The sequence below is a fragment of the Heterodontus francisci genome, chromosome 2 (genome assembly GCF_036365525.1).
Source record: "Heterodontus francisci isolate sHetFra1 chromosome 2, sHetFra1.hap1, whole genome shotgun sequence".
Taxonomy (NCBI): Eukaryota; Metazoa; Chordata; class Chondrichthyes; order Heterodontiformes; family Heterodontidae; genus Heterodontus; species Heterodontus francisci.
This window is the reverse complement of record NC_090372.1, coordinates 117,107,873-117,126,727: the sequence shown is the minus strand read 5'-3', so window position 1 is coordinate 117,126,727 and position 18,855 is coordinate 117,107,873. Positions and strand designations below refer to the sequence as shown.

The 18,855-nt window shown below is 42.0% G+C and overlaps 1 protein-coding gene across 10 annotated transcripts in view; it reads left to right on the top strand.

Annotated features, from left to right (window-relative positions):
• ppp1r9a (protein phosphatase 1, regulatory subunit 9A) overlaps positions 1 to 18,855 on the top strand; it is a 358,146-nt gene that overhangs the window by 127,446 nt on the left and 211,845 nt on the right. For all 10 annotated transcript variants that reach the window (XM_068009859.1, XM_068009863.1, XM_068009853.1 and 7 more), the window contains exons 3-4: positions 236 to 356; positions 8,921 to 9,025. In XM_068009859.1, coding sequence (XP_067865960.1) covers positions 236 to 356; positions 8,921 to 9,025 — 226 coding nt within the window. The remainder of the gene's footprint in view (positions 1 to 235; positions 357 to 8,920; positions 9,026 to 18,855) is intronic.

Sequence of the window (18,855 nt, the reverse complement as noted above, 5' to 3'; positions counted from 1 at the left end):
TTGCATTTGTTGTTTTTGTTCATAGCCACTTGCCCCTTTGGATTTGTTCCCAACAGAATGTTTGTGTAGTTCTGCCTGGTTGCTGAGTTCTCTATTATTATTTGTCCTATTCTGTGTCATAGTTAAAGGTAACTGATATATTAGATGTTGCAGTGCTACAGTATTGGCTCATGTTTTCAGTGTATTATGAGCTCATCCCCATGCTAAATTAATTCTTTACTCTCTGACTCTGCAGATGAGGATGGTCTTGGCATCAGTATTATAGGAATGGGAGTTGGAGCAGATGCAGGATTAGAAAAACTAGGAATTTTTGTCAAGACTGTTACAGAGGGAGGAGCAGCTCAAAGGGATTGCAGGTAAGAAAAATTGCAGTTGAAAAAGCCATATTTTTGCATTGTTTATAGATATTGCAGTATTTTTCTTGTCTAGAAACGTGATAGGTCTAGAATAACTTTCAGGTACGAAATAAATGACAAGTTTAACCCAGCTGTTAGTTTGTCACAAATTACATATCAATCATAAGTAGCTATGGTTACCCACTAGTTCACAAAACAGTAAGGTGAGTTCAGTGCTTATTGACTATGAAACAGTGGTTGCTGTCATTTTGCTAGTTGCCAAGTTCTCAGCTGCTTCTTAACATCATGTGAAGTGAACCAAATTGGCTGAACATTGGCATCTATGAGGTTTGGGACCTCATGAGTAAGATCATCTGCTTGGCACTTTTGACTGAAAATGCTTGAAAACACCTGTGTGCTGGCTCTGTCATGGTTGAGGATGGATATGTTTATGGGACCTACCCCTTGCCCTGCCAGTTGCCTGCTTCTCAACTGGATATGATAGAGTTACAGAACTTTCTTCTGATCCCTTGGTTGTGGGGACATTTAACACCTGCCTGTAATCTTTTCCTGTTGGTGTTTGGCGCTCAGCTAGCTCTGTATTGTAGCTTCATTAAGTTAGTGGCTAATTCTAAGGTATGGCTGTTCGTGTTCCTAGCATGTCCATCTACACTTTCCACTGAAGCAGAGTTGACTCCCCAGTTTGATGGAGGATGGGTTGGGGTATCCAGCTATCGATACTGGTGCTATACGGTTTTGCAACTGCTGATTGTTCACAGCATTTCATACATGCCCAGCTAGGTTTGCTGGATCTGTCCTTAGTCCCATTTTAAGACTTTGATCGTGATGAAGGATCTCCTCAGTGAAGGCAAGAGTTTTGACTTTGCAGAAGCAGTGCAGTGGCCACTCCGACTAATGCTACCATAGACAGGAAGATCTACATAGTCCTTGCAAAGACAATACAGTGAGGCCACCCTATCATAGAGTGTGGCCATTGTGTGAAATGGGACAGAGGAAAGAAAGTTCTAGAAGCCCAAAGCTGGGCATCTGACATGCCATGTGCCATTTGCAGTAGCAGAATTGTATATTGTGACCGGTAGTTAAGTTGATGAGGATGCGGTCAGGAAGGTTATTCCCGTGATTTCCTAACCACCTGATGCAGGTCTAGTCAGGTAGTTATGTCTGCCGGCAGACCCATTGTTTCAGCCTGCCCCACTGAAATAATTTCTTCCGATCTTGACTCTATTTTTTCTCCCCGGTCCAGTCTCTTCCCACCTACATCCGTGACTCTTCTGACGCCCTACGTCATTTTGACAATTTCCAGTTTCCTGGCCCCGACCATCACCTCTTCACTATGGACGTCCAATCTCTCTACACCTCCATCCCCCACCAGGACGGTTTCAGGGCTCTCTGCTTCTTTCTTGAACAGAGGCCCAACCAGTCCCCATCCACCACCACCCTCCTCTGCCTAGCTGAGCTTGTTCTTACATTGAACAAATTCTCCTTCAACTCCACTCACTTCCTTCAAGTAAAAGGTGTTGCTATGGGTACCCGCATGGGTCCTAGTTATGCTTGTCTTTTTGTGGGATATGTCGAACATTCCTTGTTCCAGTTTTACTCGGGCCCCCTCCCCCAACTTATTTTCCGGTACATTGATGACTGTATCGGTGCCGTTTCCTGCTCCCGTCCCGAACTAGAAAACTTTATCAACTTTGCTTCTAATATGCACTCTTCTTTCACCTTGACATCGTCCATCTCTGACACTTCCCTTCCTCGACCTCTCTGTCTCCATCTCAGGGGATAGGCTGTCTACTAATATTCATAATAAACCCACCAACTCCTACAGCTACCTCGATTAAACTTCTTTATACCCTTCTTCCTTTAAGGACTCCATTCCATTCTCCCAGATTCTCCGTCCCCGACGCATCTGCTCTGATGATGCAGCCTTCCATGACAGCACTTCTGATGTGTCTTCCTTTTTCCTCAACCGAGGATTCCCCCCCACTGTGGTTGACAGGACCCTCAACCGTGTCCTGCCCATTTCCCGCACCTCTACCCTCACCCCTTCCCCTCCCTCCCAGAACCGCGACAGGGTTCCCCTTATCCTTACTTTCCACCCCACCAGCCTCCACGTCCAAAGGATCATCCTCCGCCATTTCTGCCACCTCCAGCGTGATGCCACTACCAAATGTATCGTCCCCTCCCTTCCCCTGTCAGCAATCTGAAGGGATCATTCCCTCCGCGACACCCTGGTCCACTCCTCCATTACCCCCACCACCTCGTCCCCTTCCCACGGCACCTTCCCCTCTAATCGGAGGAGGTGTAATACCTACCCATTTACCTCCTCTCTCCTCACTATCCAAAACCCTAAACACTTCTTTCAGGTGAAGTAGCGATTTACTTGTACTTCTTTCAATTTAGTATACTGTATTCACTGCTCACAATGTGGTCTCTTTTACACTGGGGAGACCAAATGCAGATTGGGTGACAGCTTTGCGGAACACCTCTGCTCAGTCGGAAAGCATGACCCCAACCTTCCGGTTGCTGGCCATTTCAACACCCCCCCCCCTGCTCTCATGCTCACATCGCTGTCCTCGGATTGCTGCAGTGTTCCAGTGAACATCAACGCAAGCTCAAGGAACAGCAACTCATTTACTGATTAGGCACGCTACAGCCTACCAGACTAAATGTTGAGTTCAATAATTTCAGAGCATGACGGTCCCCCCTTTTTATTTTTATTTTTAGTTATATTTTTCTTTTTTGTTTGTTTCTACTGTGCCTACCCACTGTTTTTTTTCATGTTTGTGCTTGGGGCCAGGCTGTTCATTTTTCTGTTAATTAACACCCTCTTTGCACTAACGCTTTGTCTTTCACCACACTATTAACATACCGTTTGCCTTTGCTCCATGACCTTCTGGTCAGTTATTCTCTGTGACCTTGTCCTATCAACACCTCTTTGGTTATCTCTTGCCCCACCCCTGCTTTACTTGCTTAAAACCTATTACATTTCTAATATTTGCCAGTTCTGATGAAGCGTCGCTGACCTGAAACGTTAACTCTGCTTCTCTCTGCACACATGCTGCCAGACCTGCTGAGTATTTCCAGCATTTCTTGTTTTTATTTCAGATTTCCAGCATCTGCAGTATTTTGCTTTTGATTAAGATTCTGAGGGGTCTTGACAGGGTGGATGTGGAAAGGATGTTTCCCCTTGTGGGAGAATCTAGACTAGAGGTCACTGTTTAAAAATAAAGGGTTGCCCATTTAAGACAGAGATGAGGAGAATTTTTTTCCCTGAAGGTTGTGAGTCTTTGGAACTCTCTTCCTCAAAAGGCAGTGGAAGCAGAGACTTAAAAAATGTTTTAAGGCAGAGACAGAGAAATTCTTTTTAGCAAGAGGGTGAAAGGCTATCAGGGGTGGCAGGAATGTGGAGTCAAGGTTACAATCAGATCAGCCAAGATCTTATTGAATGGCGGTGCAGGGCCGAGTGGCCTACTACTCCTCCTAATTCGTATGTTCGTATGTATACTTGCTTCCTTCAGTGCTTCTTTCAAATGGTGTACATCATGGAGGTATACTGATTTGTAATTTGGGAGTGTTACTGGTAATCAGAGGAGTTTTTCTTCATCTTGTTTGACCTGAATCCACGAGACTTCATGGAATCCGGAAACAATATTGGAGGTTCTCTGGGCCACAAGCAGCTGTTTGTATACTTAATTGCTCCATTTTCGGTGGATCTGCCACTAGGACAGGACATATCCAGGAATGGTGATGGAGGGGCTTGGGATGTTGGCTGGCAGCTATGACTGAGTATGACTGTGTCAGTCTGTTGCATGATTAGCCAGCGGGCCTGCTTTCCATCTTGACTACCAGTTTCCAGATGTTGGATTGTTAACTGGGCTGGGATTGCCTGTGATCGATACCTGGGTTGTTGCTGATATTTCTCAGTGTCCTGTTTTATCGTGGTTGTTTTACAACTGTTAGGTCACTTCTGAGGGTATTAAGAGTCTGCTGAATATTGTGACAGTGAAATCATATGGAGGCCAGATTTGGTAGGATGATAGGTTCCATTTCCTGAAGGGCATAGTGAACTTGTTGGGTTTTTAAGACAATCTAGCTGCTAAAATCTTTCAAGGAACATTAAAGCTAACAGTGAAGGTTTTTCGAAATATGTTAAGAAAAAGACAGTGTCAGGTGGAATCTGGGCCCATCAAATTCAGATGCATGTGAGGCTGTAATGAGCAGATTGGCCAAAATACCAGGGGTACAAGGAAACCTAAAAATAATCAAAGGCAAGAATTTGTTGAAATTAATATGTTTTTTAAAAAATGGTAATAGAGAACAGAATCAGAATTAAGATAGGAAAATCTCCAGGACCTGATGGTTTCCAGGGTATTAAAATAATTAAGGAAATAGCAGATGCAGGAGTCATAATTTTCCAAAACTCTTGAGACTTGGGCATTGTGCCTTTGGATTGGAAGATTGCAAATATCACTCCAGTTTTTAAGAAGGAATGGCGGGAGAAACCAGGAAACTAAAGACCTGTTAGTTTTTACATCAGTTGTGAGGAAGTTACTGCAATCTGTTGTTGGCGACAGAGTGACTGAGTGCTTAGAGAAGTATGAGCTGACAGAATCAACATGGATTTGTGATGGGTAAGTTATGTCTGATTAATCTCGTTGAATTTTTTGAGGAAATCACTAATCTGGTGAATAAGACAGTCTCTATGGATGTCATCTATATAGACCTCCAGAAGACATTTGATAAGGTCCCACACATGAGATTATTAACAAAAATAAAAGTGTACAGAATTGAGTGTAACCTTGTGACTTGGAGTGATAATAGGGATTTACTGATTGGCAGGATGTAACAAATAGCATTACCAGAGAACTATTTGTACGGTGGCCTCATTTTTTCACCATATATATCAATGACTTGGATGAAGGAATAGAGTTGTAGATCCAAGATTGCAAATTCAATCAAGATTGGAGACACAGCAAGTGTGGGAGCAGTAATTTGCTAAAGATCATAGATTAAGTGAGTGTGAAAACTGTATAACATGAAGTTCAACATGGGGAAATGTGAGGTCGCCAACTTAGGATCCAAGAATGAAAAATCAAATGTTTTTGAAATGACGAGAGACGTAACGGTCGAAGAGCAAAGGGCTTTGGGTGTCCTTGTAAACAAACCACTAAAAGCTAGTCATGGAATTATAGAATAGTACAGCATGGAAGGAGGCCATATTAAATCTGTGTTATCTCTTTCAAGGAGCAATCCAGTTAGTCCCACTCTCCTGCTCTTTCCCCATATCTCTACAATATTTCTTCTTCCAAACCCTTTTTATTGTACAGGTCCAAAAAGTAATGAAAACTGATAAAGGAATGTTGGCTTTTATTTCAAGGGGGTTGGGATGCAAAGGGACAGATGTTATGGCTTGATTGTACTGAGCCATGGTCAGACCCCATTTGAGAACAGAATTCAGCTTTGGGCACCGTGCCTCAAAAGAATAGATTGGCTTTGGTGGGATACAATACAGATTCACCAGAGCAGAACCAAATTCACCAAGGCTTAAAGGGTTAAATTGCAAAGACAAGGTGCATAAAGTTGGCTTGTATTTTCCTGCATTTAGAATGTTGAGGGGTGATCAGATTGAAATGTTTAAAATGATAAAGGGGCTGAATAGAGGAGGTATAAATAAACTGTTGGGGGAATCCAGAACAGGGGGCACAATTTTAAAATTAGAGCTAGGCCATTTAGGAACAAAATCAGGAAGTGTTTTTTCACAGCGTAGTGGATATCTTGAGCTCCCTTCCCCAAAGAGCTGTGGATGCAAGGTCAATTTAAGTTTTCAAGACTGAGATTGAGGATATCAAGGGATAAGGATCAAAAGCAGGTAAATAGAGAAGAGCTACAGATCAGTCGTGATTGATTGAATAGCAGAATAGGCTTGGGGGGCTGAATGACCTATTTCTGTTCCTATGACAGTAGGAGAAAGAAAGAAGTGGGTGGGATAAAGGAACAGGAGAAAGCAAGAGGACAAAAAATGAGGATAGCAGAGGGGAAAGGAGATAGAGGAGAGGGGGTTAATATAGAAGAAGGAGGAGGTGGGCAGAGAAGAGGGGAGGACAGAGGGAGAGGGGGAGGGAAAAACTGGAGGTCTGAGGGGGCAGAGGGGAGGATGGGGCAGCAAATTTTGGAGGGGAAGGCAGGGGCAGGTGGTGAGCTGAAGAACTCGGAGGTGTGATCGAGAGGAAGAGGAATGGGGGCAGGGCAGAGAAATTATGGGTGGGGACGAGACGAGTGGGGGATGGACAGAGGAGGTGAAGATTGGGAGGGAAGAGAAGATGAGGGAAGGGCGTGAGGAGAGGAGGAGGTAAAAATGGGGGAAATAAAAAGGGGGAGGCTTGAATGGCAGGGGGAGAGGAGAGAAGGGAGGGCAGAGAATGGGGATAAGTGTGGTGGGGAGAGGTGGAGAAGAAGGGAAAGATGTAGTGGAGGGGAGAAGAAGATTGGAGAAGGGGAGAGGGAGGGAAGGTGTGTAGAGAGCCAGGGTAAGGGAAGGGATAGAGGAGATGGGAAGACAGAGATAAGGTAGTCGAAAGATATGAATTTCACAGAATTTGATGGTAGTGAATGGTAAGTACAAAAGTTGCTAGTGGGATAAAATTTGAATGTGGAGAGTGAGGACCTCAATGATGATGGAATGCTAAGGAAAAGGTGAGACTAAAGCTAATATGTTTATAAGTATTGAGGAGGGAGGGAACTCTTGGGAATGGGGATATCTTTAGGATGTGTGGACTGAAAAAGACCAACATGAGGTGCAGGAGTAAAAAGAACAGAAGTGTACTTTGAAAAACCAGCTCTGGGACAAGACCAGTTGACAGCTGAAGAAAATTCTTAATATTATTCCCAGCTGATGTCTATGAATCTGTGAGTGAGGCCAATGAATGGCCAAATAAATATTTCATGCATTATTTTTGGTGGGGCAACCAGTAGGCATTGTCAACTGAATGCCAGATAGAAATGTTAAGTCTGTTCCCAGATAATGGCCAGGAACCTGTGGGTGAAGCTGGCTGATGGGAAAATAATAATAGATACTGTTTCTGTTGGGAAATGTGGGGGGAGAGCCAAAGAAAAATGTTAAACGTATCATTTCCCATGGAGAATCTGGGGTGGAGGTTGGCTAATAAGCAAAGAAAATTTATAAGAATGCTTTGCCATAATAATTGGTGGGCTGATGGAACAGTGCTAACTGTGGTTCCCAGTTCAGACTCCTCGTTTTGGGCAGCATTGCATCTGGCCAACTATTCTTTTGTGTCTGTTTAACCCTGTACCTCTCAGCTTTGTTCCTGGTCTCTCACCACTCCAATTCTAGAGCAAAATCTGGAAAAGAGAAGTGGTGCCTGTAATACTCCTTGCGGTTTCTGTCATGCCTATTAGTAGCACTCAAACAAGTCTATTTATTATACTTACCTCTTCCTCCAAGGTAGATGGAGCCTGTGGTCCACAGTGCTGCCCGCTTGAGATCTGTTAAAATTGGGCTTATTCACAATATTCCCAGCTGCTGCCTCAAACTTCCTGCTTCTTGCCAGTTTGCACTTTCCATACCCGCTCCACCAAGTAGGATTATGTTTTAACCTCCCCATTGACAACCTACCTTTGCTTCCAAAAAATGTCAGCAGGATGACAGGAATCAAGAAATCAACTGTTGTGTAGAGTATCTGTATAGCCACAGCAGATGAAACAATATTCAGTGTGACACCTTCACAAGCTAGCTGTAACTTCAATGCATTCGCCTGTTGGATAATTTAATATTCAATGAGAAAGGTAATAAATAATCATCTCTGGCAATAGATTGTTCATAGAGGAATGAACAGAACAGTCTTTGTAATTTAAGTATTATTATTTGTCATTCAGCTAGCTTTATTATATATTTTCCATGCCAGTTTAGTACTAGTCATCCATCTGGCTCACTGAAATATCATGCTCTTAATACTTGATACAAGGCACATAGTCCTGTTTTTTTTTAAAAAAGGACTTGCTGAAATGTCTATAGGTAAGTAATACTGCACTAGGCATAATATTTGTAACTAAAAGTGAAGCCTGGTACACTATTACTAATAGCTAACAGAAGTATATTTGAGAAAACAAATGTAGCAATTGATCTAATGTATGACAGTGCCCGATCATGCAATTCTAATTATTTACTGACACTGATTACAAGATAGAGGTGAAACTGAAAACATAATGATTAACCAGTCCTTCCAATACAAGTCCACCCCAGTTTCTTGTATAATGTTATCTTCAGATTGGTTTTCCATATGGATATAGCATATTGCTTTATTTACTGTTAGTATATTATGCTATGTATACAAAATCCTTTGTATAGAAAGTAAGAGCAGTTCTGGAAATATCAATAAGGAACTAAAGTGGTTAATTGAAGATATCCTATGAGAGTCATTCCAGGAGCTTTAGCCATGTTATTGCCAAAAGCACTGCTATGAAAGTTAGAGATTTTTTCTCTCTTGTTAGTATGTGCTATAATTTGTAATTACTGCAATTTTGTTTCTGACCCTTTTTTCATAAAGGATCCAGGTGAATGATCAGATTGTGGAAGTGGATGGAATCAGTCTGGTGGGTGTTACCCAAAGCTTTGCTGCCACTGTTCTGAGAACAACTAAAGGCAGTGTGAGGTAAGGAAATGTTTCATTTAGCCATTTAAGACCTTAAAATGTTAAATTTATTATTTGTAGTATTCTGCTCGGGAGCATCTAGAAGTTGTAGTATGTTTGAACGTGGAAGCTTTTAGCCCTGCAATCGTTATAGTTTAGAATGATAAATTAGAACATTCAGAATACTATATTAATTATGAAAATGTCTTTACTAAAGATAGTTTGTGTCCTGATGCTAATGTGAAAATCACACTGATAATGGCTATGGGATGAAATTCAATGAGCTGTTAGAAGAGTAAATAAATTCCAAATGCACACAGTTCTGTCTTTGGAAAATGCATATATGCCTCCTTTGATCCATCTCATCTTGCTGGTTTGCATACTCTACCAGATGACGTTTCGACGTACTATCCACATCAGGTATGTAGTAGACCTCTGTGCCCAATAATATGGAACCCACTGCCCACAAGGCTCTTGAATGAATGTAATGTTTTTGCCTCTATAGGACTAACGGCAAACACTATGCCAGACATTGATCACTCTTTTGAATTTCTTCGTGCCATCTCTCTTAAATTCAACAGCTTTAGTTCGTGCCTCTTGTCCTTCTGCCTTGGTTTACCTTAAAGTATTGATCTGGATTTAACTCTTTGCCATTATACACTTCTGTAAAGATGCCCCTATTTGCCTACTTCCCAAACTAAAGACCTGCAATTTCTCAAATCTCTTATACCTCTGTCTAGGAACAAAGAACAGTACAGCACAGGAACAGGCCATTCGGCCCTCCAAGCCTGCGCCGATCTTGATGCCTGCCTAAACTAACACCTTCTGCACTTCTGGGGCCCATATCCCTCTGTTCCCTTCCTGTTCATGTATTTGTCAAGATGTCTCTTAAACGTCGCTATCGTATCTGCTTCCCCCACCTCCCCTGGCAGAAAGTTCCAGGCACTCACCACCCTCTGTGCAAAAAACTTGCCTCGTACATCCCCTCTAAACTTTGCCCCTCGCACCTTAAACCTATGCCCCCTAGTAACTGAATCTTCCACCCTGGGAAAAAGCTTCTGACTATCCACTCTGTCCATGCCGCTCATAACTTTGTAAACCTCTATCATGTCGCCCCTCCACCTCCGTCGTTCCAGTGAAAACAATCCGAGTTTTTCCAACCTCTCTTCATAGCTAATGCCCTCCAGACCAGGCAACATCCTGGTAAACCTCCTCTGTACCCTCTCCAAAGGCTCCACGTCCTTCTGGTAGTGTGGCGACCAGAATTGCACGCAATATTCTAAGTGTGGCCTAACTAAGGTTCTGTACAGCTGCAACATGACTTGCCAATTTTTATACTCTGTGCCCCGACCAATGAAGGCAAGCATGCCGTATGCCTTCTTGACTACCTTATCCACCTGCGTTGCCACTTTCAGTGACCTGTGGACCTGTACGCCCAGATCTCTCTGCCTGTCAATACTCCTAAGGGTTCTGCCATTTACTGTATACCTCCCACCTGCATTAGACCTTCCAAAATGCATTACCTCACATTTGTCCGGATTAAACTCCAGCTGCCATTTCTCCGCCCAAGTCCCCAACTGATCTAATCCTGCTGTATCCTCTGACAATCCTCATCATTATCCGCAACTCCACCAATCTTTGTGTTGTCCGCAAACTTACTAATCAGACCAGCTACATTTTCCTCCAAATCATTTATATATACTACAAACAGCAAAGGTCCGAGCACTGATCCCTGCGGAACACCACTAGTCACATCCCTCCATTCAGAAAAACACCCATCCACTGATACCCTCTGTCTTCTATGACCGAGCCAGTTCTGTATCCATCTTGCTAGCTCACCTCTGATCCTGTGTGACTTCACCTTTTGTACCAGTCTGACATGCGGGACCTTGTCAAAGGCTTTACTGAAGTCCATATAGATAACATCCACTGCCCTTCCTTCATCAATCATCTTCGTCACTTCCTCAAAAAACTCAATCAAATTAGTAAGACACGACCACCCCTTCACAAAACCATGCTGTCTCTCGCTAATAAGTTCGTTTGTTTCCAAATGGGAGTAAATCCTGTCCCGAAGAATCCTCTCTAATAGTTTCCCTACCACTGACGTAAGGCTCACCGGCCTATAATTTCCTGGATTATCCTTGCCACCCTTCTTAAACAAAGGAACAACATTAGCTATTCTCCAGTCCTCTGGGACCTCACCTGAAACCAATGAGGATGCAAAGATTTCTGTCAAGGCCCCAACAATTTCCTCCCTTGCCTCCCTCAGTATTCTAGGGTAGATCCCATCAGGCCCTGGGGACTTATCTACCTTAATGCTTTGCACGACATCCAACACCTCCTCCCTTTTGATAATGAGATGACTGAGACTATCTGCACTCCCTTCCCTAGGCTCATCATCCACCAAGTCCTTCTCTTTGGTGAATACTGATGCAAAGTACTCATTTAGTACCTCGCCCATTTCCTCTGGCTCCACACATAGATTCCCATCTCTGTCCTTGAGTGGGCCAACCCTTTCCCTGGTTACCCTCTTGCTCTTTATATACATATAAAAAGCCTTGGAATTTTCCTTAATCCTGTTTGCCAATGACTTTTCATGACCCCTTTTAGCCCTCCTAACTCCTTGCTTAAGTTCCTTCCTACTGTCTTTATATTCCTCAAGTGCAAGGACTAGCGATTAACTTCAGTGCTCTTCTCTACCGTCACCAATGCTTGAATGCTTTCCATGTGTCTTGGTATCCAAAATTAAACTGTACTTAAGGTATAGTCTAACCAGCATATTATATAATTTGAAATAAGTTTTCTAATTTACAGTTTAGTAATATAAGTCAGCATTTCATTCAGTTTGGTTATTTCATTATAGTAGTTTGATATGTTAAATGTCTCTCAAGATTTCTTTCTGCTTTACCTTTAGCTAGTTCTACACCATTCACATTGTATTTGTTGCACCCATTCTTCCAAAGTGCAGTGCATCGATTAGCCGTATTTAAAATTTTAACTGTCATTATTTGACAATTTATCTCCTTTCATAAATTTGTGGCTGCCTCCTCAGACATTTCTAATCCTTGTTATTAAGCATCATCTGCAAAACTAACCTATTTGTGTTATGTTTCTGAATCCAAGGTGTTAATGTTAATCCCTAGGACACTCATTGGAATTGTCATCCTGGTAGAGTAGTAGGGATGAAAACCTTTGATTTATGTAACTACAGAATGTAGCAGCACAGAAAGAGGCTATTTTGCTCCTCATGTCAGTGCCAAATTCATTCAAGATATGATTAGATGACATGATGCGGGGGGGAGGCCCTAGGGTCAGCCATTCGTGAAATGTTCAATTCCCCACCGACCCCCATGGATTTGTCAAAATGGGCCGAATGGCCTCCTTCATCTGTATTTACTTTGATTATTTTCAAATACAACAGTGCTCAGAAAATGAACACAGAAATATTAATGACTCTAATTATCCTGACTGATATTGCTCAATCAAAATTACAGAGATAAATTTTAAGTTCAATTTTTATTTAAACTTAAACCACACAAATGGCACTAATTTCTGTAAGCTCTTAATGCAATCATATAAAATAGTTTTGTTTGCTATTTCAACAGAGACGTTATATTTGAAATATGTATTAACATTATATTCAGTTTCTCAGAGCCTTGTCAAAATGTCATCTGGTAGATCAGAAGTCTGTTCAGCAATGCATCAAACTCATTGCAGCTTACAATTTTGTGTGAATGAGGCATCCTACTCATAATATAAGCAGGAGACATGAGTAGCGCCTAATAGATTAAGAATCTGTTCCTTTCAATTAGTTTTGTCTTGTTTACAAGTGCATTGCTGTTTTTGCTGCAACTAATTATTTCCATGCCATTTTAATCTTTTTGAAAATTGAAAAATGTTGGAGCCTTTCAGAAATCTACTCTAAAGCTACTTTTGCCAGTCACATTTTGTACAGTTGTAGTTGTCAGGGAGCTTGTCAGCATTCAGCAATAGGTACTTATATTTGCAGATCTAGAAGTGGAGAAGAAAAATAACAGGAGGCATTCCAGACTGATGTTTTTACACGATAAATACCCCATTTAGACATATTCTTTTAAGATCCATGTCTACACCCAAAATTTGAAGTAAAAATCCAAATGTTTACTGCATTGGCATCATAGTAAGAGTGTGCCATTTCTGTAAATTAACTATTTAGTTAAGATGAGATGGATCAGAGGAGGCGTTCCAGACAAGCGAGGTTGCACCTGAAATGCTCCATTTAGATGCATCCTTGTGTTTACATCTTGTAACTTACCTGGATCTGTCTGATACCTGTCAGTACTAAGGTTCCTGAAGCAAACCATCACTGAAATTTGCAAACTCTGCAACCAGACTTGGGGACAAGTTCCAGGATATGATGGCTCTATGGAAAGCTGTTAAGCTTACAGCTGCTTTGAACTTTTATGTGACTAGCTTTCTCCAGGAAAGCATGGGTGATATCTAACATATTTATAAATGTGAATTGTTTCCAGAATCAGAGATTTTAATTCCCTGTGGAAAGCAGCTAGCAGCAAGAAGGAGTCTTCCACTTTTATCTTGCCACTTCTACCACATGGCAGAATTCCCACAAATGCTAGACATGATTAACTGCACACATGCCCATATATGCCCCTGGTCTGAACACAGCACCAATAAAAAGGCTTATCACTTCATTATATTCCAGGTGATCTGCAACATAAGAACAGAATGTAAGCTACAACTTTACTAATAATACCAATGCATTGCCTGATGAAAAGAACTATTCTGAGAGGGTCATAATGGAACACACTTGGCATCCTCGAGCAGCAATTCCTTTGCTTGGACTGATAATGGGGATTGTTACAGTGTAGGTCTGACATGCCATGTAAGATTATTCTTGCCTACTGTGTCTTCCACTTGAGCAGCCTCTGGCATACTCCACCCCACCTGCACTCCCTCTGCTGCCTCTGTGGCTACACCGTTGACCATTTCTTCATAGACATTAAGGATCCTCACTTTGGTAAAACACTGCTGCCAACCCCTTCGACCAGCATTTATAGGAGTCCAGGATTTTTACTTTGGCAACCCCATCCTATTTGCAGGTACTACTTCCCGTTAAGTGTAGCATTTTTCCTGCATGCAGATATAGAAAGGATTGTGCGAGAAGATGAAGTTCTACCAATATGTTCAGGGCAACAGCCACTTTATGTGTGTGTGTGTTGTGAACTTTCTGCTTGTGATGACATAATGCTTTATGCTTGACACTTGAACCATTTAGCTTGTTTAGTCTACTCTTGTTAATTTTGATTATGCATTTATCCCACATAGGCAGCATTGTATTTTGTATTCCATTTATTTTCCAGTGAAGTTTTTTTATTTGTTGTTGGGATGTGGGCGATGCTACCAGACTGCGCTTATAGTTGGATTGGAAAGGCATTGGAGGATCTTTACCCTGAACAGCTGGAGTTATTGAGTGAATTGTACTTTCACAATGGTGGTTGGTAGGGAATGTCAGAATCTTGACCCATCATGTTGGAGGAACAGCAGTATATGCCCAAGCCAGGATGGGGAATTGGAGGGGCATTTAGATGTGTTCCCGTGACATTGCTACCCTTACCCTTTACTATGATAGTGGTTGTGGGACTGGGAGATGCTGTGGAAATAAATATGGTGAGTTATAGCAGTTTATTCTGTAGCTGGAATATGTTGCAGCCACAGTATGCCTGTAGTGGAGGCAGTGGGTAATAAATCCAGTGGCAGTAGCAATCAAACAGACTGTTCAGTCCTGGATAGTCTTGAGCTTTTTGTCTTGTTGCATTTTGTATATGGGGATAATGCAGGAAAATGGCATTGAGGTAGAAGATCAGCCATGACCTAGTTGAATGGCGGAGCAGGCTCAAGGGGCCGAATGGCTGACTGCTGCTCCTATTTCCTATGTAACTGCACTATTCCAAAACAAGTCAGTTGAAAAAGTTAATTTTCCCTTGAGTTTCAAATTTTCCTGCCTGGCTCCTGATTCTTGGTATTTTTGAAACCTGAATCCTGTTGCATTTGATCATTCTGTGGTTGCTGTCTTTCAAAGACTCATAGATATTCTCCATCAAGAATTGGTGAAATGATGTTAGAGGGCTCTCTCTCGAAACAGTAGCTGTGTTTCTAGTGGAAAGGGTATGTACATCACATGATCTGTGAATATATTTTTCCAATACAATTTTAATCTTTGTGATCCATTCACACAGGCTGTATTTTTAAAAGTAGCTACATCCACCTCTAAATAGTTTCTCTGCAATATCCATCAATTTTGTTCCTCTTTGAAAGATATTCTTACTGCATTTGGACTCTAACCATGAGTATGGAAATTTTTCACACAATCTTCCTATCTTTCTCCCTCTTTCGTCACCAAATTCCACTGATAACATTTGTTAGTGGATTGATTAACGCATTCATATATAATTCTTATGTACTCTATTCACAGAATACTTCTTTTCAACGAAGCCTTCCAGTCACCTCCCAGTCTCTTTGCAGCCTTTATCTGTTAAATACCTTGGGACGGTTTTTATTTTTAAAAGGTGCTATATAAATGTAAGTTTAATAAAATTGTTAATTTGTTCAAATGTGTTGCTGACTGATAAAATTGCATACATATACATTTTATGAGTGCATTAATCAGTACACTTTAAAAAAAAGTTAACTGGAATTTGAAGCACCTAATGTTTTAATATGATGGCTCTTAAAATTAATGGTGCTATTATAGGTGGGGCTTACCATAGAGAAGCTTTTTGACATTTGTTGAAAATACATATAGTTTTCAATTATTGAGTCAGCTACACGAAGAGGTATAACCTAAAGTGTAAACACTTTCAGCCTTAAATGACTGGCAACATTTTTTTTACCCTTCTGCTTTTCAGATGAGATAAAATCATTTGTCTATACCCTTCTTGCAGTTAAGTGTTTCATTGCAATAACTGACTCTCTCCCACTCTCCTCCACTGATGTTTTGGTGTCATTATCACTTCCACATTCATGATTTAGTCTGGCTGTCTGATTTCCAACAGGTAGTGCATGCAGTTTTGGTTGAATTCATGTATGCAGCATTTATTTGAGCACTAGAAGAATTGTATTATAGGTCTCAGTGAGTCATTGTCAATTGTCTTTCTTGGTCTGGTTAATTTAATTTAAATTTGTATTTCAAAGCAGTTTCTGTGTGGCTGTTGTGTTATCTGTCTATATATATGATTTTAAAATGCCTGCAACAATGAAATTTTTTTTTCACTTAAATTCTCAGATAAAGAACTAAAAAATAGCTTTTGGCGCTATGTACTGAGTTGGGTAGCCTAGTGAAGGTACAAATAATTGTAATTTCTCTGCATAATGTTCATTAAACCAGATAAAATGCTCATGTATTGTGATATTTTCATTCAGAAGTGCTATGGCCTTGATGCATCTTACAATACAAATCATTGGACTGGAATGTTTTTGGCTGTAGACTGTAAGGCAAGTGCACATCAGTTAGCTAAACTGAAAACTGGCCCTATTCATAACAGTTTCTTTGTTGATTTTATGTTGGTCTACTTACGAGCAATATATTACGGTAGGATCTTTATTTGGAAGGATGCATTTTACAATGGCTTTTACTTTTCCCTGCCAATCACACTTTTTCTCAATGATGTTTGTTTTTTGTTTGAGTGTCTTGCAAACATTTTAATTTGGTGAGGAGAGAATATTATCATGTACTGTAATACAATTTTGAATCAAGATGAAAAGAAAAACTGAGAATGCTGGCAATCTGAAATTAAAAGGAGAAAATTCTGGAAAATAGTATCTGTGACATGGTGATAGAGTTTATAAGTTTTTAGTAAAAGTTTTTTGTATCTAAATAGATAACATTAAGGGTTTTGGGCCTGATATCCTGCTGATTACTTTATGGGGACAACGTGTGGGCAGGGCAAGACTTCCTTCTGCTTTGCCATGATCCTGTGGAAGGGATAATTTTGTTATTCAGCACAGACAACCCAATCTGATCCAGTGCTAAAAAGTTGGAGAAGCACTCAATTGCTTTCAGGGAGGAGTCCAAGGCCCTCGTCAGACTGAACATTGTATTCTGCAAAAATTATTTTGGACCTCTTTGGGAATATTTGGCCAACTGGCTTAATCTTTTAAATTTTAGGGCCTTTTGGAAGCTCACACTTGGGCCGGAATTTTACGCCGCCCGAGCGGGTTGCATGGTGGCGTGGGGGGCGGCGGAAAATTGAGCGGCAGGCTCCAGGAGGCCTAACCGCCCCGAATCTGCCTCCGACCAAGTTTACGGAGGTCCGGCGGGGGCAGGGGGGTGGGGTGAGAAGTGGCCCGCCCGCCCAAGGCCAATCAAGACCCTTAAGTGGCCACTTAAGGGCCCTCGCCCACCTCCACGGGTATTTTACCCGTGGCAAGCGGGTGTGCTGGGGACCTGAAAGGCCACCCAGCTATAGCTGTCGGCCTTTCCGCACCCCGGGGGTGGGGGCCTGGCAATCGGGCACAGGGTGACCGATTGAGGGCCGCCCCCGCCTCCCAACCCAACCCCAGGATCCAAGACGCCCCCCTCTCCCCAAACAACCACCCTAGCCTCACCAGGGCACGACCGATTCCCACGGTGAGGCTGCCCGAACTTACCTTCTGTCCCGGTTCCATTGCTTCCTTCTCCGTCGGCTGGGCTGCAGTCTCAGCAGTGGCCACCGCTCCCGGTGGCGCTGCTGAGACTAAGAGCTGCTGGCCTGCTGATTGGCCAGCAGCTCACTGAGGCGGGACCTACTCCCTCAAGCGGGTGGAAGTCCCGCCTCGGTCCAATTAAAGCCTGGGGATCCGTGAAATACGGGACGGATCCCCAGGCTGGGCGGGTGCGGGATCGGCTCCCGTCTGCCCAGCGTAAAATTCCGGCCTTGCTCTTAATATTTGTGAGTTCCACTGGGCTTACTGATGTGGTAGGAAAAACTCCAAGGGTAATGCCCTCAGGTATGTCTTTGAACTCTATGGAGGACCCAACAGGAGTGGACTTAAGGGTGGACTTCTGTTTCTGTTCCAGATTTTTATTCCATCCATGGGCAAAATAGCAGATTTCTGCATTCCACCAGGAAATCTAGCATCTGAGGCATCAAATTACCAGCTGCAACAAAAACAATAGAAAATTGTCAATAAAAATGGAAAATGTTGGAAATACTCAGCAGGTCTGGCAGCACCTATGGAGCGAAAAACAGTGTTAACGTTTCAAGTAAACGACCCTTCATCAGAACCTTTTGGGAAAAAAATAATTTTTTGCTATCTTCTTAAAAGCAGAGTTGATACCTACATAAAAATAAAAACAAAAAGCAACCAGGAAACGCCACATATGCAGTCAAACAAATCCCCCTTTTTTTAAAAGCAAAACTCCTTTTAGCATCCATTTTGATTTCTCATTGACTCCAATATATATGTCTCCAAATAACTTTTCGAACATAAGCTTGTAGAAGATTTTACCAGTTCTGAAAAAAATAGTAAACTCATCCATAAGCTTATTGATGCCGTGTTCTCCAAATTCTTTCTGCTGGACAGCCCCCACCCTACCTATCTTTCAGCAGAAATCAATGCCCCTTCTCCGCCCGTGAAAGATTCAATACATTATTTACCTTTTTCCATTTCTTAACCTGGTCTGCTCCCCGAGGAAAATAGGATCAGGTGAAGGCCTTCAAGCCTGTTCTCCATTCAATTAGATCACGGCTGATGTGCATCTCTACTCTCATCCACCCACCTTTGTTCTATAATCCTTAATACCCTTGCCAGACAAAACTCTAGCAATCTCAGTTTTGTAATTTTCAACTGACCTAGCCTCAACATGTTGAGAG